General features: G+C 46.9%; 1 protein-coding gene across 2 annotated transcripts in view; it reads left to right on the top strand.

The window, feature by feature from the left end:
- RNF220 (ring finger protein 220) overlaps positions 1-26,005 on the top strand; it is a 271,239-nt gene that overhangs the window by 1,152 nt on the left and 244,082 nt on the right. For both annotated transcript variants that reach the window (XM_020897457.2, XM_020897459.2), the window contains exon 2: positions 5,448-6,183. In XM_020897457.2, the coding sequence (XP_020753116.2) occupies positions 5,559-6,183 (625 nt within the window). In that variant the 5' untranslated portion in view covers positions 5,448-5,558. The remainder of the gene's footprint in view (positions 1-5,447; positions 6,184-26,005) is intronic.

The following is a 26,005-nucleotide window of genomic DNA, read 5'->3' as shown; positions in this document are numbered from 1 at the left end:
TTTTTTGTAGTTTTATTTTTAATCTTAGACTTGCCTTAAACTGAGTAACAATTTCTCTTCCTCCGACTTGAGAACAAAACTTTTCAGCGAGCACGGCGGGCACTGCAGTCCTGCGGCCGCCACAGCCGCGCTCGTCAGCCGCGGCGGAGCGACCTTGTCCGCGCGGAGCCTGGCCCGCCACCGCGCTCCCGAGCCTCCGGCCGCCCCCTCCCCAACCCCGGGCTTTTCAGGGCTCCGCCTGGGCGTTTCGCCTTTGTGCTTTGTAAGGGAAAACCTTTTCTTCCAGGGCACAACAAACTTGGGCGGAGAGCTTCCGTGTGGCCCCCCGGGCGAGGCCGCCCACGGTGGTGAGGCCATCTGAGGGGATGCCCGGTCTGTTCTCCGCTCCAGGAGCCCCTCCAAGAGCTCGAGACCGGGGTGGACCCCAGCCGACGGGAGCCCAGAAGTAGCCGGGGCTCGGGGTGCTCGGAGGCAGGGGAAGAGCTCTCGCTTCCCGATCAGAACGCGCTGCCTCGGGCCGGGCCGCGGCTCCAGCGGAGGGCCAGGGCTCGGGCCCCGAGCCGGGCGCGCGTCGCATCGGGAGCGGGTGTATGGGGCGGGGGCGCTCGGCGTGGGGCTCAGCTATGCCCGGCGGGGCCGGGCCGGCAGTCTGGGGTCCCTGGCCTCCTGCCCTGGAGCAGCTCAGAGCGAAGACTCTCTGCCCACGATGCCCACCAGCCACGTCTCGCCTCTCGTCCCCCTCAACCAGACTCGGCTTGATGGGCAAAGGGGAAAGAAAGGAAAAATAAAGAGGAAAAAAAAAAGGGCGGGCCGGGAGGAAGCTGCGGGTCAGACTGGAGGAAGCCGACTGGGCAGGGGTGCCGGCCTCCTCCTCTGCCCGCCTCCGGGGTTCTTCCCGCAAATGGAAAATGAGCCGAGGAGGGAAAGGCAGAAAGAGCGTCGAGGAAGAGCGACGAGGGCGTCTTCGATGCCGATCCCTCCCGGCCCGCGGAAACCCGGCAAAAGTGGCGTTGAGTTCGCTTGCCGCAGTCCGGGGCGAGCGGGGAAAGGCCGAGGACAGGGCGGCGCCGCGCTGCCGGTGACAGACGGTGTCGGGGTCGTGCGCTGAGCGATCGGGGACACACACCTGTTCTGCGAGTCGCGTCGAGTGCGGCGGCCGCGGCGCGAGAGGCAGAGCCCTCCCTCCCGTACCCCAGGCCCGCTGTCCGGGAACCGGGAGGGCCCGGCTGCCCCCGCGCCGGCTCGCCTAGGCAGGAGCCCCGCAGTCCAGGAGCCCGGGGGCTGCACGCCGAAGCGGTGGCGCGCGGCGCCGGGACCCGGGTGACCCGCGGGGCGGGGCTGTTCAGGGGGCGAGGTCCTTGCACTCTGATGGAAGGTAGTCTCCTCCGAGCTGCAGCCCCGCAGGTCAGACCCAGCCGCGCACCAGGGCCCATCGCATTTAGCGGTTCTTCCCCGGCTGGAGCCCTGGTTCCCCAAAGTTACAAACAGATGTTTCGTGCGGAGGTTGTTGGGATGTAAAGTATTCTTTGTGCAAAGGCAACCGAGAGGTCAGGCCGAGGATTGGTGGGCTCGGCTCTGCGTCGGCCCTAAGTTTATGTAGGTTTCTCCTTCACGTCTTTCTTTTCCCTAAAAGAGTTGAGTTTTCCCGGTGAAGATGTAGCGACCGAACTGTGCATCCGCGGCCCCGCGGGCCCGCACTCTCGAACTGGCCGATGGTCACCCGCCGGCCAAGTCCGAACTGAGTCGGGGTCCAAATCTGGGACGGATACCCAGCCACGTCTGAGCCGCTGGCGTTGGCCCCAGCGGTGGAACCAGGTTAGCCTTCTGCTTCCTGAGTTCGTGCAGATGGCGGTAAAATTTCTGCTAGAGCGGTGTTTCCAAATACCCCCAGGGCATTTAGTGTGCGGGAATTCTCTTCCAGCGAATCAGTCTGTGAACTTAAAAAAAAAAAACCAAAACTTTCCTGAGTTCTTAACAACCCCCCACTACCCTGGCCCCATTTCCCATTGTTCTTTGCTTTTTAAGTTGCCTGTTAATTTTTTTAAAGTTTATTTATGCAAAGGGAAAATATCGTTTAATTTGTTCTATTATTTTAATTCTTGGCTTTTGGAAACGGTTCAGACCACAAAAATGTCACCTGTTGTAATAAGCAGAGGAGGGTTGTGTGTGCGATTTAATTACCCGCAGAGTCGTAGTTTGGTGGGCGTTCAGAGCTCGGGCTCCGGGAAAGAGGCTTTTGCAGCTTTCTTTGTGGCAGTCATTTGCAAGTGGGTTTGGCTCCGGGCTGCAGCAGGAGCAGCAGCAGCGGCTCTTCCTTCTACGCCGATACCGGGCGCGGGTCACGAAGCCCAGACCCTGGACAGGGTTTGGTCAGAGGCTGGGGTGGGAGATTGCCCGCTCTCTGAGACTTTCTCTCTGGCTTTCTGTTTTTCAATGCGAAAGTGGCTAGTTCGCGCGGGAGAGCGAGGAGCGCTGCGCATCAGCCCAGTTTCAGACATCTTCACATTCCAAATGTCACCTTCTTCGTTTCATTTGTCTTGGTTCTGGCATGTTTAACAACGCAGTTAGTAATCTCACTAATTATTCAGTTAGCTGGCGTTTTGTAATCACTTTAAACCAGGGTCGGATGTGTGATTTAACAAACTCCCACACATACACTCCTGAACCAAAACCATCACGTCAAGGATTTGAGATTTTTAAAACTCAATATTTGTTGGTCCCTCCGTCCAACCTCACTGCCTGCCAGACAATTTATTTAGCTTCGTGAATTGATCCCTCCTCCTTGTTTAGTTAATTCAACAAAGACTTTTTGCAATCTGTTTGGAGTTTGTCTGATGCCGTGGAAAAGTAGCTGATGATTTATTTGGTTGCTTTTCGATTTCTGTCTTCAGCCCTTCTTTCTCCTCCTTTCAGCAGGGATGTCAGCTGTTATTACTTCCTATTGATCCCTTTGCAAAGTGAGAAGTGAACTAAAATTAATGTCAATTCCACTGCTCGGATCAATAGCTGGAGTTATTTTAATCTGGATTTGCACGAAGTGCTAAATTAAAAAAAATCAGCATAGAGGCAGAAAAGTAACAGTTACTTACTTTCCCTTTGCCTGACTCTTTACAGTCCCCCAAATGCTCCATCAAGCTGATTATCTTACAATCCATATTTTTTTAATTAAGAGGGTCAGTTAGTTTTCTTATTTGGGGTTCTGTGTTTAAACCCATGACATTTTGACATTGGGAGTGTATTAACTATAGATTTTCATAATGACTGTGGTCTGCTGAAGCCTCTTCTATACAAGTTGTTAATGTGAAGAGGGGGGAAGAAAGAAAAAGAAAACTGGCACCCTCCTTCCCCCACAGAGACCAACGCCCACACAGTGGAGTAAAAGAGATGTGGCCTGGGAAAATATTGTTGATTTATTTTCAGTATAATGAAGTTTCAAATGAATAACCAGGTTTGAGTGATTCACCGTGTTCTGTTGGAGTGTCCGGTGCTGTCGCCAGATTACTAATTTATGAAACTCATTTAACATAATGAGGTGATACAGGAAGTAAAAATAGAAGGGCGAATCCTCTGGGTGATGGTTATTTTGGGGGAAAAACATCCCTTCCCTCACCCCTAGTGTATTATGTTTGCCCTTTTCTCCAGCTTGCCTCATGTAGTATTGCCTGTGTGACAGACTAGTAGTTCGTTATTTCTTTTGTGAGGAGCTTCTTAGAACCCTTGGAACAGCCCTGGACCCACTTTGAGAGCATCCATGTTGTATGACCATTAATCTGACTTGAAAACAGCCAAGAACAGTATCCCAGACTTGTCAGGCTAACTGGCTGTCCTTGGCAGATCATTCCCTGCACTGCTATAACTTGACAGGAAAGTTATTTAAAATTTGGAAGAGAGAAAAATCCGTTAATGTGAGATACATAATCTGGTAATTTAGCAATGATGTCTATAAGGAAAGATGCCAAATGAGGAAGCAGTCTGATGGTGTGCACTCATCTTCCCAATTAATAACAGTCATTGACACGTCTGCTACAGGATGGGAGAAGGAAATACTCTCTATGCACTGCATTAAGCCGGGAGGATTCATCTAGTGTTTAGCTGAGGTCTCTCTGTTTGAGGGAATAGCAAAGATACTCCTTTATCTAGATGGGCTTTTTTTTTTTTTTTTAAGGAAGGGGACAAATTTTATTTGAGACATGATTGTTAGTTTAGAGGTTATAATTTGTAACAGATGGTGCTTTTTGGTTACACTTTGAGTTTCATTAAGTTTTTATTTAGCGTATTTTTCTGAAGCTAATAAGTCCTACTGTTCGTCTTACGTTATCCTGACTCATCCATCTACAGCCCTTCTCCCACCCCTTACTCAAAATAAATTTTGCAACAGGATCAGTGTCTATGAAAATGTACAACCTAAATTTAAAAGGGAAATTGAAGGAGGTCTTTCTGAACTCCAGTTTGTTCCAGGGGCCTTCAGCGAACATCAACTCTGACTGGGCCAATAAGCAGAGGAAAATAAGTCAGAGATTTTGTTAACATTTTGCTCTAAATGTTAATGGCAAATTCAAGGCAGTTTACAAATCTACTTAAGAGTGAGTGCATTAGTAACTAAAATTACCAATCCGTTCTTTGCTGCCCCTGGAAGACAGACGTTTCCCTGGAACATATGCCAAAGGCACCCATTATGTTTTTAAATATTGTCAGAGATGGCAGGCACTTTATTGATGAAGGTTTTGTTCCTTCTCAGAAAAGAGAAAGCCTACGTGATTAAAGAGGGGTGTGGATCAAAAATAATTCTGCTGTTGTTTCTTCACATAGTACTTCTTTCTGGAAAGAGACTTAGATGATACATGAAGATGTGTGTTTATGTATGTGCCAATGTGTGTGATTTATCCACACATACAATTTGTACCAACTAACACGTGGAGATATTCATGGTCTAAATGTGCTTGATTTAGGGGTTTTTCAGTCTCTGAGCATTGTTAGGGAAGATGAGGAGAGGATGCAAATGCGGGGAGGGGGGGGTCTTATGAGTAGAACCTGGCCTCTGTTTGAACATAAGGCCTGCCATGAGTGGTGTATGCAGGTGCAGGCCCTTTAAAATAGAGACCCCACCTCATCTACTGGGTGACTTGGCCTTCCAAAGCTCATTTGCTCAGGGAATATTGTATTTGGAGGTTTTATGATTTTTTTTCCTTTGCTGGGCTCGGGCGCATTTCACCCGGAACGTGTAGGGACCAAAGTCAGCTACGCGTACATCACAGTAAGTTGTCTATTGATTTTCCTGAATGAAAATGGTCTGATGCTGCTGCCCACTGGCTCCTAAAGCCTGTGGTGTCTGTTGCCCGAGCATCTGTAAGCCAGAAGGATGGTGTTTCAATCACTTGGGGTTTCCCGTGTCTTTCCTCCCCCTGACCTTCCTCCCCCCTCTTTTTTTCTCTTTGCTGTTTCCACAGGTCTTAAAAGGGGATGATGCCCCAGTAATACTCCCTGCCCTGCTCCCAGGTGCCACTCCCTCCCAGGGAAGACTGCTTCTTGTGTGACGCGGGCCATAGAAAGAGACTCCGATGGACTTACACCGGGCAGCCTTCAAGATGGAGAACTCATCCTACCTCCCCAACCCGCTGGCCTCCCCAGCCCTGATGGTCCTGGCGTCCACGGCTGAGGCCAGCCGTGATGCATCTATCCCTTGTCAGCAGCCACGACCCTTCGGTGTACCTGTCTCAGTAGACAAGGACGTGCATATTCCGTTCACCAATGGTTCCTACACCTTTGCCTCTATGTACCATCGGCAAGGTGGGGTGCCAGGCACTTTTGCCAATCGCGATTTTCCCCCTTCGTTGCTACACCTCCACCCGCAGTTTGCTCCCCCAAATCTAGATTGCACCCCAATCAGTATGCTGAATCACAGCGGAGTGGGGGCTTTCCGTCCCTTTGCTTCCACTGAGGACCGGGAGAGTTATCAGTCAGCCTTCACGCCCGCCAAGCGACTTAAAAACTGCCATGACACAGAGTCTCCCCACTTGCGCTTCTCAGATGCAGATGGCAAGGAATATGACTTTGGGACACAGCTGCCATCTAGCTCCCCCGGTTCACTTAAGGTTGACGACACTGGGAAGAAGATTTTTGCTGTCTCTGGCCTCATTTCAGATCGGGAAGCCTCATCTAGCCCAGAAGATCGGAATGACAGATGTAAGTACCTTGGTGCAGCCCTCCCCTAACCCCAGTAGGCCCTGCCTTACAGTAGTATTCAACAGGTCGGTGGCATTTTTCATGCTCCTCGTGATGGGAAGGCCCGAGTCTCTCCCATTCAGGAGCTGTGGAGTGCTGACATTTACTTGTGTCTTGTCAATGAGCGTTGATAGTTCTTGTAGGAAACGTTTTTCTGAAGGTAGCTGGAGGCACTCTGGCCTGCACTGCCCTTCCTTCCGGGGCACGAGTGGCTTATTCTCTGGGGACTCTGGAGTGGAGAGGGGGTGCTGTGTATATACCGGAGTGAATGTCATTTCATTAGTAAGCCTAGGTTCCTAGGGAATTTGGGGGGGGGGGGGCGCTGAAGACACCCGTCCATCCCTCTTCCCTTTGCTCTCCTCATTATGTTTCTCTGACCTCGGTATTATTTTTTAGCTTTTCCATTGTACCACATCCAGCAGACTCCACGTGATTTTATTTTCACAACTCTCAGCCCTTGTCCAAATCAGGCTATTTTTCAGAGAAGGACAAAGGTGTCGTCAATCACCATAAAGCATTTCAAACAGCTGTGTTTTCCTTGCAATCGCGAAGCTAGAAAGCCAAGTTCTCTTGGGATTTAACAGGTTTGCCGGGTGCTTATCCTGGGGGGTCCCTTGTAGAACTAGACAGGTTGGTCTATGTGACTGCTGGCTTTTTTTGTTTTTTTTTTTTTTTGATGCTTACAACGGTTATCAATTTCTGCTTAAGAAACAGTTCTGTCATGTTCTCCAAGGGCCTTGATGGGCTCTGGCTACACTCACTAATAGTTGGGGCTAAACCTTTGCTTGGAACTTGTAGACTAGGAATGTTGAACCCTGCCATCCTCACCTCTCATGTAATCAGAAAATAATTGTGTTTTGAAGCTTTTGGACTATGGGTAGACCCCCACAGAGCAGTTTTCTTCAAGCCTGGTGAGAATTTATGAACTGAGGGTGTTTTTTTCCATCCAACCCTTTGTTCTAAGATTTGCTTCATTTTATTTTCTTAAGAAAACTACATTTGAGGTTTGCTTTCCCTCTTCTCTATTTTTTGTGCTCCCCCGTCCTCTCTGTAACCACCATCACGAATGCCATTTTTTTCTCTTCTCTTTATGATGCCGAGGAGAGTAATAGAGACGTTGCTGCTCTCTCCCCTGTCGGCACTGCTTCCTCAGGCTGTCTCCTTGAATTAGGCACTGTGTTAACTTTCCTGCGCTAAAAGGCATCTGCCTAAACCCAGCGTACCTTTTCAATAAAAGTCATCATAAAATCAACCTGCCTTGTAAATCCATCGCTCTTTGGTTTTGAAATATGTTGCGAGTGTGTCTTTTATGTCAGCGTCTGTAAGCCTGAGACCTCCCCACTTCAGGGAGAAGGCTGCTATCTGACAGCACAACTGCCGGTGTTCTGTCTTCTGCTTCAGCTCCCATTCCACCTTTCCCCCTTTCTGTACAGCTGGCGCGCACGCGTGCGCGTGTGTGTATGTGTGTGTGCTCGCAGTGATTCTGCTTTGGGGATATACTTGCTGAACACAGGTTGCCGTTGTGTCTGTCTGTTTTAGTTTAGTTTAGTTTTCATTTGTCAATGTGCAAGTGATCAAGGCGAGCTTTAACCTGACCTCTGGCCAAAACTGCCCTGGTTTTGGGTGTGACCAAGCCTGCTCCTTTTTTTCTCCAAACACAAGTTGAAAATGAAACCCTCTCAAAACTAACATGCCACAAAGTAACACCTGGAGATCAAGAAACCTTTCTTGCCTAACAAATCCAGCTTGTCTCCATTTTTCCATTTTTTAGCCCAAACCTGTATCAGACCCCCAGAGCAGGAGGAAGCTTGTTAGTCAAGTCAGAACTCATAGATGCGGATATCCATTCCCCTCTGAGTGTCAAAGTCATAACTCTTCTGTTTGCCTGGTTCGCATTGTGTGGGGGTGTCATCCCCCACGGAGATGGATCCCTCACACAGGAATACGCCTGGGTGGAGAAAAATTAAATGAGTCTGTCTCCCAAAGTGAAATGGAATTCTGACCTTGAAATTAATGAGATTCTGATCAGAAGGGTGGGGAAACTTCTTTATTTCAAATTGTAGTGTTGTATAAATTGGAGCCCTTCCCCCTTTTATTTGTTTAAAATATCCTTCCTTTAGTGAGTATTTTGTGTTCTCTTTTTTCCTTTTACACAAATGTTAGATCTGTAGGCATGTCTGAGTGTAGAGTGTTTGTCCACTCACATTATCTAGAGTTGCATTTGTGACTGGATCTTAAATGAGAAATAAAGGTATAAAGTGCATGGGAGAGTGTGATCTTGTGATGACCCTGGATTTGTGTTCCTTTCTCTTTTCCTTCTCTCGGGTGGGGTAGCAACCATCACAAGGTTGTGCTGGGTAGCATTTGTGCTTTGGGTTTTGAGTTTTGGGAGGCTGGGGAAACATTTTTCTGTAGGGAAGGGTCGAAGAGGCACCGTGACCAAGTCTGCTGCAGCTTTCTTGGCTTCTGTCATATGCCGACGTGTGTCAGAATATTTATGGTCTGTTTTATGTAAATACATATTTAAGGGCCGTTAGAAGGCCTGATTATTCCCACTAGATGCCTTTCAGTTCCTCCCTACAGAACCGTTTTGAAATAAGTAATATTTCTCAGATAATCGAGTGACAGTATACAAGACTGCTTCCAAGGGGAGCGCTTGAGGGGCAGATGGGGCAGTAAGGGGGGGTGGGGAGGTGAGAAAAGAGAGGACAGAAAGTGTTCAAAAGAGCACAGTGATAGGATACTGTGGCTTTTGCCCAGATTGCCAAAAATTAACCGCGTATATTTTAGGTTTTGTAGTTCTTAAAATTCAGAGCTAATCCTTGATATAGTTGATTTTTCAGTTCTCTTCATATAAATAAATTTTTTTCATAAAATGTAAGAGAAGCTATAATTAAATAACAGTAAATCTCCTAAATAAGCATGTAGCTTTAGGGTTTTGTTGAGTACGGGTGTGTGTGTCCCTTAGAGTAGAAGTTTTATGACTGAGTTTTAGGTCAATGAAAAAATCAGTTTTACAATGGAAACACTGACAGTTTTTACTGTCGCAGCCACCCCCTGCTCACACACTGCATCCATATGCAGATATGTCCACATCTGAGAGCATTTGAAAGAGGGGCCTGCAGACATGGTGTAATGCACACGTGTTCTTTCCTTCAATCTGGGTACTGATAGGCAGGATTTCTTTTGTAGTTAAATACCCTTTTTTGTAGAAAGCAACATAGCTCTTTGGGTAAAGTATTGTCTCTCCTAGTAGATGATTCCATTTTGCTGTTCATCTACCTGGCATCACAGGTGATTCCTGAGGTAGGTGTTGGGCTCTATGGAAAAAAGAAGGCTTTACTCAACAGGACTGACTTATTTACCCTGGAAAAAGGGAGAGAAGTATTTATGATGAGAAGCCATTCGTGGAGGATGCATGATTCCCCAGGAAGGGGACTGAGGTAACTCCTGTTTATTGTCATTCCCTGAACCCAAGGCTCCTTGTCCATGTCCAGGGAAACGATGCGAAAATTTATGGACCAATTACAAATAGTCCACGTGTGTCTTACATACGAAGTGTCTACAGATATGTTTCCCAAGGCTTTTAAAATAAACATTTCCTCATTAAGGAAACTTTACAACAAAAGGGAAAATACGTATTCTCTGCTGCCTTGTACTAGAATCTATACATTAATGACCCCCTTAGCACTCTGGCTCTTATCATGTGCATTTTCTGATTGTTCTCTATAGGCCACTCCAGGGCCCAATTCCTGTCTGGGCGACACAGTCTTTGGCCAGCCTGCCAGTCTATCCACTCAGCCCAAAAATTGGAGTTGGCCAGGATGCATGTTCACCCTGAGGGCTGAGAGGGACCGGAACTGCCCTTGGGGAGCCATGATGGGCCCTGCCTTCTGGCTCACCTCAGAGGTGGGTACTGGGCACTGACTTCAGGTGGCCCTCTTTCCTTGACCCTTCCCTGTGGTCAGGAAACCCGAATGCTCCCAGCAGTTTCCAGATGTGCTGCTTTGCTCTCATCTTTGATATATTTAAAAAGTCACTCAAATTTGAAAAGCGCTGAGAAGGAGATGGTATTTTGTACTTTGAGATATGTCTTTCCAAAGGCACCTATCACTGAAAACCCTATGTCCTAAGAATCAAGGCAACCGAGCCCACCACATAGGCCCAGGGCAGCCTGAAAGGAGCTGGCCGGCTGCATCATGGGAGTGTTGTGAGGGGGCTAGTCCCAAGGGCTCTGGGACTGGGGTGGGTAGGGACCCTGCTCTGGGCTTTTAAGAGAATTGCTCTTGCTGGAGAGGATGTTTGGGGGCAGTTCTCAGGTCACCAGGCTCAACTTCTGGATCGTTGCTGGAGCAGATGACCACTCTGAAAGGGCGTGCACATCCTCAGAGATGGGTCAGATGGTTCCCGCTGTACTGACTGCCCAGACTTAGCCCGATTGTCGACTGTCGGCTCAGCTGCTCCCGGGCTTCTCCCAGAGACCCTATTCCTTCCCCATCTGGGGTGGGGGGAGGGGAGGGGCAAGAACTCCTGTGATGTGTGTGGTTGTTTCTGGTTGTTCGCTCCCAACACAGTCATGGAGACTCCTTTTCATGCTGCCGGGTTTAATTGTCTCGTTGGGATAAAGAAATGTTTGCACAGCTAAAGTGGGGCCGGGCTGGACGGGAGCAGTCCCTGATGGCTGCAGAGCCATCTGGCCTGGCTTGGCTTGGCTCGGCGCGCCGCTGGCCCGCCTGCCCGCCCGCCCGCCCGCCCGGCGGCTGGGCTCGCTCCCGCTCCCGCTCTCTTCCCCTGCCCTCGCTCCACGCCGCGCCGCTCTGGTCGGCGGCTGCCTCCTCGCACGGCCGGAATGCCTAATCACCATGGTGAGAAAACGGACACCGCAGCCGTCCTCCCTCCTCGCCTCGCGCCCTCCCTCCCATCAATTGTCATGCAGAAGTGATCCGGGCTGCCGTTTCCTCGCGGCCGCCAGCCAGCCAGCCCCTCGCCGCTCCCGGCAGAAGGGTGGCTGGTAATTGATCGTTTGGGGGGAGGGGGCGCGGAGAGGCGCGAGGCCGGCCCGGGGGTGGGAAGAAGGACCACAGAGTGGGCCCCGTTGGCTCACTTGAAAAGGAACCCCCCCACCCCCACCCCCCGTCACGGAGATGGCGTTCAAGTGGTTTCAGAAATGTTGGTGACCTCGCCGTCGCTCGGCCGGACTGCGGGAGAACTCCGGGCGCTGCCCCCGGGGGCCGGGTCCCGGGGGCCGCCGGGTCCCCCACCCCCCGCTCCGCCCTCCACGCCCAGCGGCTCCAGGTCGCCCTGAGAACCGAGCCCTGGGCGGGTTTCCCGTACGTCGTCCGAGCAGCAGAGAGACGGGGTCGGAGCGAGGGAGTGGGCGGGGGTGTAAACCTAGGAGGAGGCGCGACCACGCGGAGGTCCGGGTGATCCGGGACCGGGCGGGAGGTGCAGATGGGCGGGTGGCTGAGTGAGGAGGCTAGGGGACACTGCGAGGGGAGGGGGCTTGGGGGACAAGGCTAGGGGAGGCGGGAGCGCGGAGGACGCCCGGGCGCTCCGAGCCGGGAGGATGGACGTGTGTGTACACGCGCATCTGGATCTAGCGTTGCCCTCGGCACCCGAGGACTTTGAGGTTTCTCACGTAGGTTCGAAATGTTTTCCGCGTTCGTCTTGCTTTTCAAGTCGGGGAATGTTTTCCCAAGTCCCGGGGTTCGTGAATCTCCAGGATGGCTGGTATTCGGGCGAGGCGAATGGACGTAGCCTCTGACTGTCCGAGGCTCCTAGCCAGCACAGAGGGGTTAGTTAATGTGCCGGCAATTTCTGGAACTCTTCCCACGGGAAGTTTTCCGGGGCTGCCTTCCGGTCAGCGGGCCCAGGTTGATTATTTGGTGGCCCTTTTTTGTTTGAAAACAAAAAACACACATTGTATCCAAATAACAAAAGTTGCTGTCCCTCCTCACCCCCTTTCCTCATTAGGCAGGGAAGAGGAAACTGAAAAATAGAATTATATTTTTATATTGGTTTTCCTTATTTTTAACCCTTATTAACTTCACCCATCTGGTTAATAAATATTGGCACACGTTGAACTAGTCTCTGTAAATACTCAGAATTTGGACTGATAGTACATTTAATACAGTTATATTTTATGATGGATTTTCATATTTTTAACTCTTTTTAACCACATCCATCTGGTCAATAAATATCAGAATACATGTTGGAATGTACTCTTTATAAATACTTGAGACTCAGAGTGATGATACATTTTATTGTAAAACCCACAGGATTTAAACACCAAACTAACAATTTTTGGATTCAAATCTTCCCTCAGACAGTTCAACTACATTCTCCAGTGCCATTTCACCCTCCCTAAAGAGAGATGCAAGAGAGGCTGGTTCCATCTCTGGGTGGGGAAGACCCCCCTAGGGAAGGAAATGGCAACCCACTCCAGTATTCTTGCCTGGGAAATCCCATGGATAGAGGAGCCTGGTGGGCTACAGTGCACTGGGTCGCAAAAGAGTCAGACACGACTAAGCAACTAAACAGCAACAACAGAGATGAGCTGCAGACCTAAGGATAACATTGCAGTATAGCAGCTAAAATGCCTTAAATCTTTTTTTTTTTTTTAATGCCATTTAATTTGTGACATTTGTGGTTGAACAGAGTGTGTTTTTATCCTTTGGAACCTCAAAGTATGTGCTCCAGGGTGGAAATTTCTCAATATCTCTTTCTTTGGGGCAAGAAGAGAATTTGAGGAGAATTTTCTGCAAAAGAACTTTCACCTACTTTGTCACTTTGTTGTGCCTTTTCCAGGAAAAGATCATGAACTGGAGCTATGAGTTTAGGCCTGGAGAAATGAGAGGCTGTGGTATGAATCAGTCAACCTAGTAGATGCTAAGTAAATAGGAGTAATCCATACCCTTACAGCCTTACCCAATGGATCAGACTTTTCTATTATTTCAATCACATTTTACTGCTAGTGTTAAAAAATTTTTTACAGTAAGTCAGTACCAATCACAACAAAGGATTCAGTGTTAGTTGAGTATTGAATAAATTGATGGTGGTGATTATAATCTGATTTTTAAAGTTTTCATCAATTTGCCACACTTCAGCCTTACACTGGATAATATCCATAAAACTGGGCTGTCCCACAGGTATAGTGGTTTGAGGAAAGAAAGGAAGAATTTATATGCCTTGAGATTTGATGAGGATAAAGGTAAGTAGGTAATTTTTCAAGAGATATGTGCAATTACCTTTCTCAAATATAGATTTATTTTGTTGATTATTTTGGTTAAAAAATCTTTCATAACTTAAAGAGTAGTTTAAAATTTGCTTTTCTCTCCTTACTCTAGAAACCTAAGATTAGAGTCTATCCCCTTCCCAAATGTCTTCCCACAGCATCACATCCCCTATCATGGAGTCCACAAATACAGATCTGCTTTGTGTGTATTTTAGGAAAAAAAGTTTCTACCTGGATCCTAACTGGAGCTGCAAACAGACAAGTGATGTGTGGGTTTTGTAAACACATACAACCATCTGGCAATTCAGACATTTGACTGTCAATTTTCTCTGTGGAATGTGTTCTGATCGAAGATGACCTAGAGGAAATGAAAGTTGTGTTTTGGGTGGGGGGAAATGTGGTGCTGCGTCCAGTACATTCTGTTCAGCAGACATGGAGCTTTAGGAAAGTCTAGAGCTGCGTGTGTGAAGGAGGAACCTTTTGGTACAGTCTCATGAGAAATCAAGCCCAGTAAGCCTGAATGTGAGTCACCAGATGAGGGTTGTCTTTTTCCACTGAAATTCATTTGTAGGCTGAGACTTATGGCTTTGCATCCATCTTAGAGCAGCAGACAGTCAGGAAGCTGTAGGGAGGGGGCAAGGGCCAGCCCTGGAGAGACCTTTGCTTTATTTTCAGGTATATGATTCCCATTTAGGTGCTAGCTAATCCTATATTGCTCTCACTTGATCTTGCTTTTCAGGGTTTGATTTAAACTGAATCAGAATGGCTTAGCATAATAAATACCTGTTAGAGGGATAAATGCTGTGTTTGCCCCTTTGAGCCTCAACTTGAAGCTGTTTCAGATCAAAAATGGGGAAGCAATATAACATAGTGGCTGTGAGTTCAGCCTCTGGAGTAAAATCATGACCCTTTAGCTTACTGTTCTGTGACCCTGGGCAAATTATATAACCTCTCTGGGCCTCAGTACTGTTATCTGTAAAGTGGGAATTACACAACCTAAAAGGGTTGTTGTGAAGGACTGAATGAGATTAAGCAAACTAATAATGCTTAGAACAGTTCCTCACACAAACTAAGTGTTCAATACTTAATGACTATTATTATTTCAAGGACAATCTGGTGGTATAATCTTCCTTGTTAGAAGCACTGATGTAGTCAAACACAGGGTCATTAATGGCTAGCATGTATGTAGGATCCTTTCACGCACTCATGGCTTATGGTGATGTGGAAAGGGGGGAGGGAGAGAGGCTCAGCTCTTTTTTTGTGATAGCAGCTGCTTCACCTCTCTGCATTATTATCCATCCACCAGGATTAGCCCTGGTGGCCCTCTGACCTCTTTCTCCCTTCATTTTATTGAGAAACAAGGTAATATTACAGTTAAAGAAACTGAGTCTCTGAGCCAGGAAGGGACTTAACTAGGGTTAAATATCTACCCTAGTGGCCCAGGTTAGAGAATCCAAATCTCACCAGATCGTCTTATTCTGGAATTTTGTGTTATCAGATATTATTTGAAATAGATGGGTCATTAGAATTTGTGTGTGCTAGAAATTTGGGCCATATATAATCAGATTTGCTATAATGGCATTTGGCTAGTATTAGAATTCAAAGTCCCAGAGTTTCTAATATGTCCTCAGATTTTAAGTTATACAAGCACCCTCTCCCCCTCTCGCCTATGTGAGAGAAATCTGTGAACCTTCCCCCATCTGTGTGTGTCACAGTCCCACAGCATGATGGATTGTCTCTGCTTGGGGGAGGCTTAGGATGGGGCTTGAAGGGGCCTTGTAGGTCAGGAGAGAAATACAGCAGCAGGACTGAGCTGGGGGGGCTGCTGGGGAGGGATTAGAAGGGGAAGGGGAGGGCAGGGTTGGGCGGGGACAGACCTCTTCCATAGTGTCTGTGTGCATTCTCCTAGGAGTAAAAGAAGGCTGTCCATTACCCTGAGCGCACAAATAAACTCAGTGTTTTTCTCTTTGTAGAAAGAAAGCCCCAGGGGGCTTGGGAACACCAGAAGCTGACTGCCCATCAGTGGGAGAGATGGGAAGTAGGAGGATGGGAGTGAGAAAGACTGACCCTCTGCCTGAGGACCTTGGATTTGGGTCTATTATTTGAATATAACAGCTCATACTTGAAAAGGCTTCTGTTCAAATATGTATGTAGCAGAAATAGCCATTGGAGGCCAGTTGTCCGATACCTCAATACCCATCATTTCCTTCATGGCTCCATTTAAGAGACGGGGTTCTGGTCACTTTGAGGGCCAGAATGTCTCCATAGATCATAGAGCACCCATTCTCTCTCCCAGGCCCCAGTTCTTTCTACTCACAGACTTGGAGGCATATGGGAAATAAGAAGGGAAATGTTGAATGTTAATGTTCAGTTTTTAGAGAAGGGGAGAAAGTCTGGGATTTAGGCTCCAGTGCCATAGTCACGGTTAGGAAGGAACTCTAGGAAAGGAAAGAGTTGAGTCTGGGGGTAGATAGGGAGGCGAAGGCAGCAGTGCATGCTAGGGTAAGTAATCAGCAGGACCGCAGTTAGGGCCTAGGCTTTGGCTTCCTTCCTGAGCAGTAAAATGTAAAAAAAAAAATCCTTAGAACAACAAAAGTCTGGACGCATGGGCTTCCTTCCTGACAGGCCAACCTGGTGGGGCTTCATTCAGCCTGAGCAGCAGTCAAGGCTGATTTACGGGTAAGAGGTCCCAGACAGACATGTGTGCTTAACCCCTTCCTAGCTGCAGAAATGACTCCTTGCAAACGCTACCCTCCTCTCCCAGCTTCCCCTCATGGTGTGGGTAGCTCTTTATTGTTACTGTTTCTTTATTCAAAGAGAGCCCCTACTGCTGAAGGACCCAGAATCTTCTTCATGAAGAAGCTGGGTCTCTGAGAAGTTGAATGACCTGAAAGAGATCTTACCATCCAGCTGGTACTGTGGCTTCTGGCAAGTGTAACGAACAAGCTCTTGGTGACATTACATTGACTTGGGAATGTGTGTTCTTCTTAGATCATGGGAAGTGCCTCCTGGAATCTCTATTGGGGTGATCTGTAAGCCTCTGTTCCACATCTATAAAATACTGGTACTGCAGAAGGAAGGGTGCTGCTCATCAAGGGTGTTTTTAGGTGGCACTGTGGATAAAACTGAGGCTTCCAGGTGGCGCAGTGGTAAAAAAAATCTGCCTGCCAGTGCAGGAGATGGAAGAGATGCTGGTTGGATCCTGGGTCGGGAAGGTCCCCTGGAGGAGGAAATGGCAACCCACTTCAGTGTTCTTGCCTGGAAAATTCCAGGAACAGAAGAGTCTAATGGGCTACAGTTCATGGGGTTGCGAGAGACAAGACTGAGCAACTGAACACTCAAGCATGTGGATAAAACTATGGCAGAGTACAGGAGGCATGGTTCAGTTTCCATTTGATAGTATGATACATTCATTAGTTCATTTAATCATTCAATTAGTATTTTCTGAATACCTGTGTCCTTCCAGACACTGTGCTGGGTGCTGGTGATATGATGATGGGCAAGACAGATTAGAGTCCCTGCCTTATTGGAGCTGGAAACTTAACAACCAATTGCAGGATGTCATGAAAAGTACTCTAATAGAGGAAATGTAAAATGCCATGAAGTTAGAATCAGGAGCACCTAATCTTGTCTATGAATCAGGGATAGTTTTCTAGAGGGAAACTATGGGATAAGCTGATATCTGAAGATCAGGGGGTCACTCAAAGAGACTAGGTGTAACAGTTTGTTTTTCTGGACAAACTATGACATCTGAGTGTGGAATAAGGAACTCCAGAGCTGCCAAGCATTACTCATGATGTTGAGTGTATGTGTGAGTGTGTGTGTTAGTCGCTCAGTTGTGTCTGACTCTTTGCAACCCCATGGACTATAACCCGCCAGGCTCCCCTGTTCATGAAATTCTCCAGGCAAGAAAGCCCCATGATGGTGAATAAGAATAGGATTTCTCTCTGCCAGGGCCTCAGAGCTGACTTTGGGTCTCTATTATATTTCATCCTATAGCCAGGCATTCTTGAGACTGTTTGGTGCTTATATGGTTCTGAGGCTCAGCATCATGTAGGATCTTTCTTGTAAAGTAGCTTTCTAAAGATAAATCACTAGCAAATACTTTCTGATGACATATGATATCTTAAAAGAACCATGAGCACCCACAACCATGCTTGGAATAGAGCAGCCATTCAGGAAATATTTGCCAAATGCAGGAGAACCACGACCCTGATGACGTTTAGGGGGTAGGTCAAGGGCCCTAAGTTTTATCTTAGAGTTCCTATTCGACTCTATACTTGCCCTGCCTGGAGACTTGATGGGTCTCAAGATCCAGAGTACTCCTGGCCGTTAAACTAAGCCACATAGCACCCAGGATTCTTGGCAGGATTTCTTGGCAAAGTTTCCTGTAGGAGACTTGACTACAGGACAGACTTGACTTTCATGATGGAGGTTAGGAGTGTAGTGCCAAGACTATTGAAGAAGGAAAGAAAGAAGGCGAAACCAACCGTTGTCCTTGCCTGGCACGCGTAGGCATACTAACATCAGTTCCTTTCAGCCGGGGCCGCGGGATTCTGCCGTCTCTGCTGTGGTTTTCCTTCCCCCAAGGTCTCTTATCACCATCGTGGCTCTATATCCACAGCATTTCCTGAGCTCTGCGTGTAGAGCCTTGTGCTCGGCACTGTTTGCAGGGGAGTCGAAGAATCAGGAGATGATACTTCCTCTTCTTGAGGGCCTTATGGTTGAGGTGAGTAGTTAGCATGTACATGGGAAAAAAAAAACGATAATGTAAAATAACAGACAGATAAGGCTCTGGGACCTCAGGAGAAGGAGTAATCCCCAAGGCTGCTTTCTCAAAATGGGATCTAAGGACCACCTGCGTCCTGATCACGTGCCAGTGTGGAGGAGGAGGGGGTGGCCTGGAGTCAGGGTGGTGGTGAATGCGATTTACAATGCGGATTCCCAGGGCCCACACCAGACCTCCCAATCAGAATCACAGGGAATATGGCCTGAAAATCTGCATATTGAACAAGCAGGTGATTCTCCTTAAAGTTTATGAACCGCTCCTCCAGGGAGAGAGTACTCAGAGGGAAGCTTTGGCAGAGGAGTGTGACTTTGGAGGAAGGGGAATCAGAGCTAGGCAGTGGGGAAGGAACAAACTCAGGGGGCCAGAGGTGGTAAGGGTGAAGACCCGGGGTCTGCCCACAGTGGTACCTTCTCCAGTCTCCTGTTGTGGGTGGAATATGGCCAGCTGCCTCCGGGTCCCCCCTTTACCTTCGCTCCTCCTATGGTTGTTTCCCTTTTCCTCCTTTATTGGCGATCAGCTAACGGTACGGGCGCAGACCTCCCCTTTCGTGGGCGGCATTGTAATTATGAGGCAGCCCAGCGGAGGGGTTGGCGGTGCTTAGCCAGATGTGAGGGAGGCTGGTGTGCACTTCAGTGCTCCTTGGGTTCCAGCCAGCTCATCTTCCACTGCTGTTATACTGCTGAGAATGGGCTGGAGAGTATTTTTTTGCCAACCTCCTCTCTCCTCTCCCCCAACCCCAATGCTTATTTCTTATGCTGAAATCGTTTGTAAGGAAATAAGGGTGAGAGGAGAGGAATTTCTCAGTGGCAGAATTGGTGATCAGCACCTGCAGGCTGGCTCTCTGCTTCAAGCTTTAACCCTTCTGGGGGCATCAGCCAGTGGGCAGGAGGTTAAATGAGCCGTGAATAGGGGCCTGGTTCGATGTTCAGGTGGCTGCAGACACCTGTACGCTAGTGGTTACTCTCAACCCTGCTAATGGACTTGGGGTAGTGTTCTTTTCCAACATACTTCCTCCTTCTTAAACATTCATCACTTTGTGTTGTAATTATTTGCTTAATTGTCCTGCCTCCGAGGATTCATGTCCATCTCCTTTTGTGATTCTATCCAATATTTCTCTTCCTGTAGCACCTGGCTTAATAAATATTTGTTGTGAGAGTAAGTGAACCCTGGATCTCTGTTTTCTGGGCCCAGTTATGCTGACCATTACCAGCTGGCTCTATGCATTGACAGTCTAAAGGACCACATAGGATCCACCGAAGGCTGAGCGCCTCGTGGCTAATTTACAAGTGGGAGGTGATGACAAGGAATAGAGGCATTGGGAGCAGCTCAGCAATAGGACAGGAGCACAGAGCCAGACTCTCTGTCTTGTCATTTACTAGTGTTGGACTTTGGGTAAGTTGCTTCGTTTCTCTGGGCCCCAACTCCTATATATTATATACCATGAGAGGTGACAGACAGTCTTTGCCTTACTGTAAGTGTGTGTGCATGCTAAGTCTCTCAGTCATGTCCGACTCTTTGCAACCCCATGGATTGGCTCCTCTGTTCATGGGATTTGCTAGGCAGGGATACTGTGGGTTGCCATTTCCTTCTCCAGGAGGATCTTCCCAACCCAGGGATCGAACCTGCATCTCTTGAATCTTGAATCAGAGAAGATAATACAGATGTGTTTTGGTTTTCTAAAAGTAACCATATAAATGACACACAATATATTGTGGATACATATACATATGTGCGTGTGTGTGTGTGTGTGTATCATATATATCTTCCTTTTCCAAGAACATCTGTCTAAAGAGCAGAATGGCCATAGGAGACCAAAGTATCAGTAGTTTATGAAGTACTTGAGTGTTCGACCTGGAGGGAGCTCTTACACACCGTTTCTTCCTTGAAGTTGGCTCCAGAAGAGGCTGCGCTCCTTGACACTGGCTACAACTATTTATTTTTCTAGGAGGTTTGGGGAAAAAGTTGTGTCGGCTTTTTGTGAACGTAGGTTGGCAGGTCCCTTTCGGTAACAGATCTGTGATACCTCCACTGAAATTTTATCTTGCCAGATTCCCACTGAAAGGAATGTACTGCCTTTCTTCTCAGCAAAATTCAAAGTACCTTTATTTTTTGGTTTCCAGGGCCAGTGACTCTGTTCCTGCTTCCTGGAGGGAAATGTTTTGGCTCAGAGGCATAATGCCCTGGCCTAAGGAATGATGGGCAGAATCAAATTGAAGAGGGCTTTGCCCTGGAGACCTTTCCTAGGCTGCGAGAACAGCCCTGTTCTCCAGGCGACGGGACAAGATGAAGAGGCCCCTGTCAGATTGGAAGGATTTGGAAGGGCTTGCCCTTAAGGGAGAGCTTTAGAAGTCAGAACTGGGCCAGGAGGATTGGAAAGAACAAGCATTTGAAAAAGGCTTTACTTGTGCGGTCAACTTCATTGTGTGATTATTTAATAGACTATTAACAAGCAGATTCATTAACAAGATCTTAATTAACAAGTTCCAGGGTTATTCCTCCAAATTCCCAAGGGAACTGTTCTCCTTCTATTTAGTCCCGGAGACTTCCTATCTTCCTTAAACTAACCGTACCAGATGCGTTTAAATTCAGTCTTTTTATTGCAAGTGGAATGACTGCTGTTCCAGACAGGCACAGAGGCAGCTCCTCATAAGACTAGTAACACTTTTGGAGTGCTTTCTAGGTGTCAGGCCCAATTCTGAGTGCTTTACAGGCAATTGTTTATTTAATCCTAATAAAATCCCTATGGGATGGGTATATGTTATTTCCATTTTACAGATGAGGAAACCAAGGCCCAGTGTTTGAGCAATGTATTCATTGTCACAACAGCAAGAAATAGCAGAAATGAGATTCAAATCCAGGCAGTCTGGCTCCAGAGCCGATGAGGAGAAGAATAAACCCTAGGAGAGGGAGGTCTGGGGTTAGATTTGTGAGGGAATAAGAATAAGAATCCTTGAATCTGCTCACCTGTTCTGGACACATTTCTCAGCACCACACCTGCGTATGTCAGGCTGGTTCCTTACTCAAAGTCTTCTGTAGTGAACAGCCCTCAGGCACAATCTGTTTCACAAGCCTTTGCCACTCTGTCTACACTGTGAGTTCTGTGAAGTGGTGACTGTGTCATCTCTATTCTCAGTGCCTAGTGTGTTGCCTGGAATGTACTAGTTATGATTTAAACCAAAACAAAAACTAGTTTGTCCAATGTACCCCTTGATGGGAAGGGGAAGATGTTTTGGCATCTGCTGAGTTCTGGTGCTTCTTGCAGTGCAGGGCCTGCTTTTGGGATACTCTGCACTTTACAGATCGGAGAAGGCAATGGCGCCCCACTCCAGTACTCTTGCCTGGAAAATCCCATGGACGGAGGAGCCTGGTGGGCTGCAGTCCATGGGGTCGCTAAGAGTCAGACATGACTGAGCGACTTCACTTTCACTTTTCACTTTCATGCATTGGAGAAGGAAATGGCAGCCCACTCCAGTGTTCTTGCCTGGAGAATCCCAGGGACGGGGGAGCCTGGTGGGCTGCTGTCTATGGGGTCACACAGAGTCGGACACGACTGAAATGACTTAGCAGCAGCAGCAGCAGCAGCACTTTACAGATACCACAATTCAGAAGAGCCAACTCCTGAGACAGGACAGTGACATCTCATCTTTCTGTGCCTCGGTTTCCTCAGGGTAAAGTGGAATTGGCACTGTATCAATCCCCTTTTAAAGACGCTCCTTGGAAGAAAAACTGTGACAAACCGAGATAGTGTATTAAAAAGCTGAGACATCGCTTTGCCTACAAAGGTCTGTATAGTCAAGGCTATGGTTTTTCCAGGAGTCATGTACAGATGTAAGAATTGGACCATAAAGAAGGCTGAGCACCGAAGAATTGATGCTGATACTTTTGAACTATGGTATTGGAGAAGACTCTTGAGAGTCCCTTGGACAGTAAGGAGAGCAAACCAGTCAATCCCAAAGGAAATCAATCCTGAATATTCAGTGGAAGGAATGATGCTGAAGCTGAAGCTCCATTATTTTGGCCACTTGATGCGAAGAGCCAGCTCGATGGGAAAGACCCTGATGCTGGAAAAGACTGAAGGCAGAAGGAGAAGAGATCAGCAGAGGATGAAATGGTTAGATAACATCACCGACTCAGTGGACATGAATTTGAACAAACTCACGAGATAGTGGGGAGATAGTGGAGGACGGAGGAGCCTGGTGTGCTGCAGTTCATGGCATCACAAAGGATCAGACACAACTTACCAACTGAACAACAGTATCAATCCCCTAGGGTTGTTAGAAGGGTTAAGTGAGTTCATATGGAATACAAATCAAGTCCTAAGACAGGGCCGGGTGAAAAGTAAGCCTTTAATACATGTTAGCTAGAATCACTGTTACCAGGGCTTGGGCACAGATTTGGAGTCTCTTGAGTCAGGCTCTTTCCCCCAACCCTGCCCCTCCAACCTCTGCTTTTGGTAACATTGCAGGGATACTGATTCTGGTGAGCCTTGATCTCTTATGGGTTTGTACAGTTTGTGACAGGTCTTTCTAGAGCCGAAAAAAAATTCCCGATTGTTATTAAGGAACTGGTACCCACATTGTCCCTCCTTCTTGACTCCACTTAAATGGGGTTGGGGTAAGGAGGGCTAGAAATCACCTGATGATGATCCCCCTTTTTAACTACCCTTAAAAGCTTAGGGTGGAAATAACTAGAACTCTTACTCAGGAAAGGACTGTGAGCCATCAGAACTTTCTTTTGTGATCAAAGGTTTGGTTAGTGTGTTTGTTTGTTTGTTTTTAATTTTTGGCTGTGCAGGATCTTCATTGCTGTGTGTGAGCTTTCTCCAGGTGCAGCCAGCAGGGGCTCAAAGCGTACGGATTCCTCATTATGATGGCGTCTCTTGTTGCAGAGCATAGGTGCTAGAGCTTCAGTAATTGTGGCACACGGGCTTAGTTGCCCCATGGCATGTGGGATTTTCCCAGGCCAGAGATCAAAGCGGTGTCCCGTGCATTGCAGTGTGGATTCTTAACCAGTGGACCTCCAGGGAAGCCCTGGTTAGTCTTGTTCTTGGCCTCTGCCCTGCCAGTCACTGAGATGGCGAGCCCCTGGGCTCTTTGCCAGCTATACTGGGGAGAGGATAAGGGAGTGGCAGAATGCCTAGAATCACTGGGAAATTTGAGCTAGGAAGGAACTATTGCAGATTGCTTTATTTATCTTATTGCCTAATTACTTACATGAAGCTTAAGACAGATTGATTTCCCTTTGGCGTGCTAAGTCCCTTCAATGTGTCCGATTTTTGAGACCAATGGACTGTAGCCCGCCAGGCTCCTCTGTCCATGAGATTCTCCAGGCAAGAATACTGGGGTGGGTTGCCACGCCCTCCTCGAGGGGATCTTCCCGACCCAGGGATCGAACCTGCGTCTCCATGTCTCCTGCATTGGCAGGCGGGTTCTTTACCATTAGTGCCACCTAGGAAGCCCAATTTCCCCTTTATCCTAAGGAACAAATATTCCTTTATTTACTATTCAGATTTTCATCCCATTTGTACAGTGTACAAATACCCTCTCCTCAATCTCAACTGGAAGACTTGAAGACTTCTGAAAGCCCCCATTTCTCACTGCTGGCCACTTTTGCTCCCACTTCAGTCTCTACCATCGTCTGTAGTTAAGGATATATTGATGCTCATAAACCCCCAAACTGGCCTCCCTCTTCCCTACTTAGCATCTTTGTGTTCTTTCTAAGTAGGTTGGCCCCAATATCACTTTCTTTAGCAGCACTCTAACTTCTAAGAAGCTTAATAGGCAAGGAGATTGTGGGGTCTTTGACTTTCTCTGAGCCTCAGCCCTAAGTGGTTTATTCTATTAAGCTGATTCCTGATGGTGCATAGGGCTTTGCTGGATAAGAAGTTGGGGGTAGTGGCGGATGGGGGGTGGAGTTATAGGAACATGATGCTTTTACTCCCTCTTCCATTCTGCCCTACCATCCAACCCATTCCTGCCCCATGATTCTATTTTCAGAGCTCAGGAATGAAGGGAATGGTGATGAAGCCAAAGTATAGAACTTTTCTTAGAGGACTTAAGTTGGCTTTTTCCTGAGCTGTATTTTGCCCCGTTCCCACTACCCTTCCTGTCCATTTGTCCCTGCTCTTCGATGAACTGCTTTGGGATTTTTTTTTCCCCCTTTCTTTCCTTCCACCTTCACTTTTGCCTCCATTCCAATTCCAGCCACACACACACACACACACACACACACACACACACACGAGTAGTGAATAAAAAATTAAGAACTGTTGATTCAAAGGGAGGAAATCCAGGTGTGGAATGTAGGAAAAAATAACAGATTAAGTTCTAGCAAGGAAACAATGCAGAATTCTTCTTGATGTTTTTTCCCTCAGAATTATGCCAGGATGAATTTATTCCTTCTGATATTTTGACCCGGGTTAAAGATTTTTGAGTTTCCCTATTAACATTCTTTCTTGGTTCTGGATGGCCAGCAGGTTGAGAGAGTAGAGTAGAGTCTGTTTTTTCTTTTCTTTTTTTTTTTTCACTGAATCATGATGAGCTGCAGAGAAACTTTAGGGGAACTTTGTGAGCAGAAAAAATGAAGTTGTTAGTAAAGTGAGGAAAGGGAATCAAGAGTATAAGTGTAGAAAAAGTATAAGACAGTTTTCACAGAGGGAGGCAGGAAGAAAACCAAAAGTGACCAGAAAGCTAAAAGAAGGAAAGAAAACTTGAAGAAGGAGGCAGGAAGACAATGGAAATTTTGAAGCGTTTCAAAGAATTACCTGTCTTGTTTGATAACATAGCCACTGATGAAAATATAGGGAAACAGGATCCCATACACATCGTTGTGGGGAGTATAAAGTGATATAGTCTCTTTGGAGGGCATTTTGGCAATGTTTGCCTATGAACATTTTAAATGCAAATATCCTTTGGTGAGATTCAACAGTAAGAAATTGTCCTATATGTATTTGGTCAAGTACATAAAGAAGTATGTACTTTATAGTATTGTTTGTAATTTAAAAAAAAAAGCTGAAACAAATGTACATTGATGGGGATTTGGTAAAATAAATTATGATACATCTATATAATAGAATATTAGGTAGTGGTTTTTAAAAATGAGTTAGGGCCATATGTGCTTATATGTAAAACAAGGTACAGAGAAGTATATGACCCCTTTGTACAGAGAAGAAGATCCTCTGTATTTATCTTTGTATATGTATATAGAACTCTTGAAAGAGTATGAAAGAAATTATTAACAGTATCTCCTTTGAGGAACATGACTGAGATGGAAAGTAGGATTAATGCTTTAATTATGGTCTTCTGTAGTATTTGAATAGTTAACATGTGCATATATTACTTTTATGATTTAAAAATCTGGTTTATGATTGAAAACACATAATTTGGAAGCACTGGAACAGAAAAATTCATTGTTGTAGTTTAGTGGCTAAGTCGTGTCTGACTCTTTTGCAACCCCATGGCCTGTCCTCTGTCCAAGGGATTTTCCAGGCAAGAATACTGGAGTGGGTTGCCATTTCCTTCTCCAGGGGATCTTCCTGACCTAGGGCTCAAACCTGCATCTCTTGCATTGTAAGCAGATTCTTTACCACTGAGCCATGGGGAAGCCCTTGTTAATGGGAAAAACTCGTTGATTTGAATAAAACTCTAAAAATTTGAATAAAATATGGACTTTAGTTAAAATAGTGTATTGATATTGGCTCATTAATTATGACAAATTACCGTACTAAAATAAGATGTTAATATTGATAATAGGGGAAACGA

The sequence above is a fragment of the Odocoileus virginianus genome, chromosome 5 (genome assembly GCF_023699985.2).
Source record: "Odocoileus virginianus isolate 20LAN1187 ecotype Illinois chromosome 5, Ovbor_1.2, whole genome shotgun sequence".
Lineage (NCBI taxonomy): Eukaryota > Metazoa > Chordata > Mammalia > Artiodactyla > Cervidae > Odocoileus > Odocoileus virginianus.
This window is presented reverse-complemented; position numbering and strand designations above follow the sequence as displayed.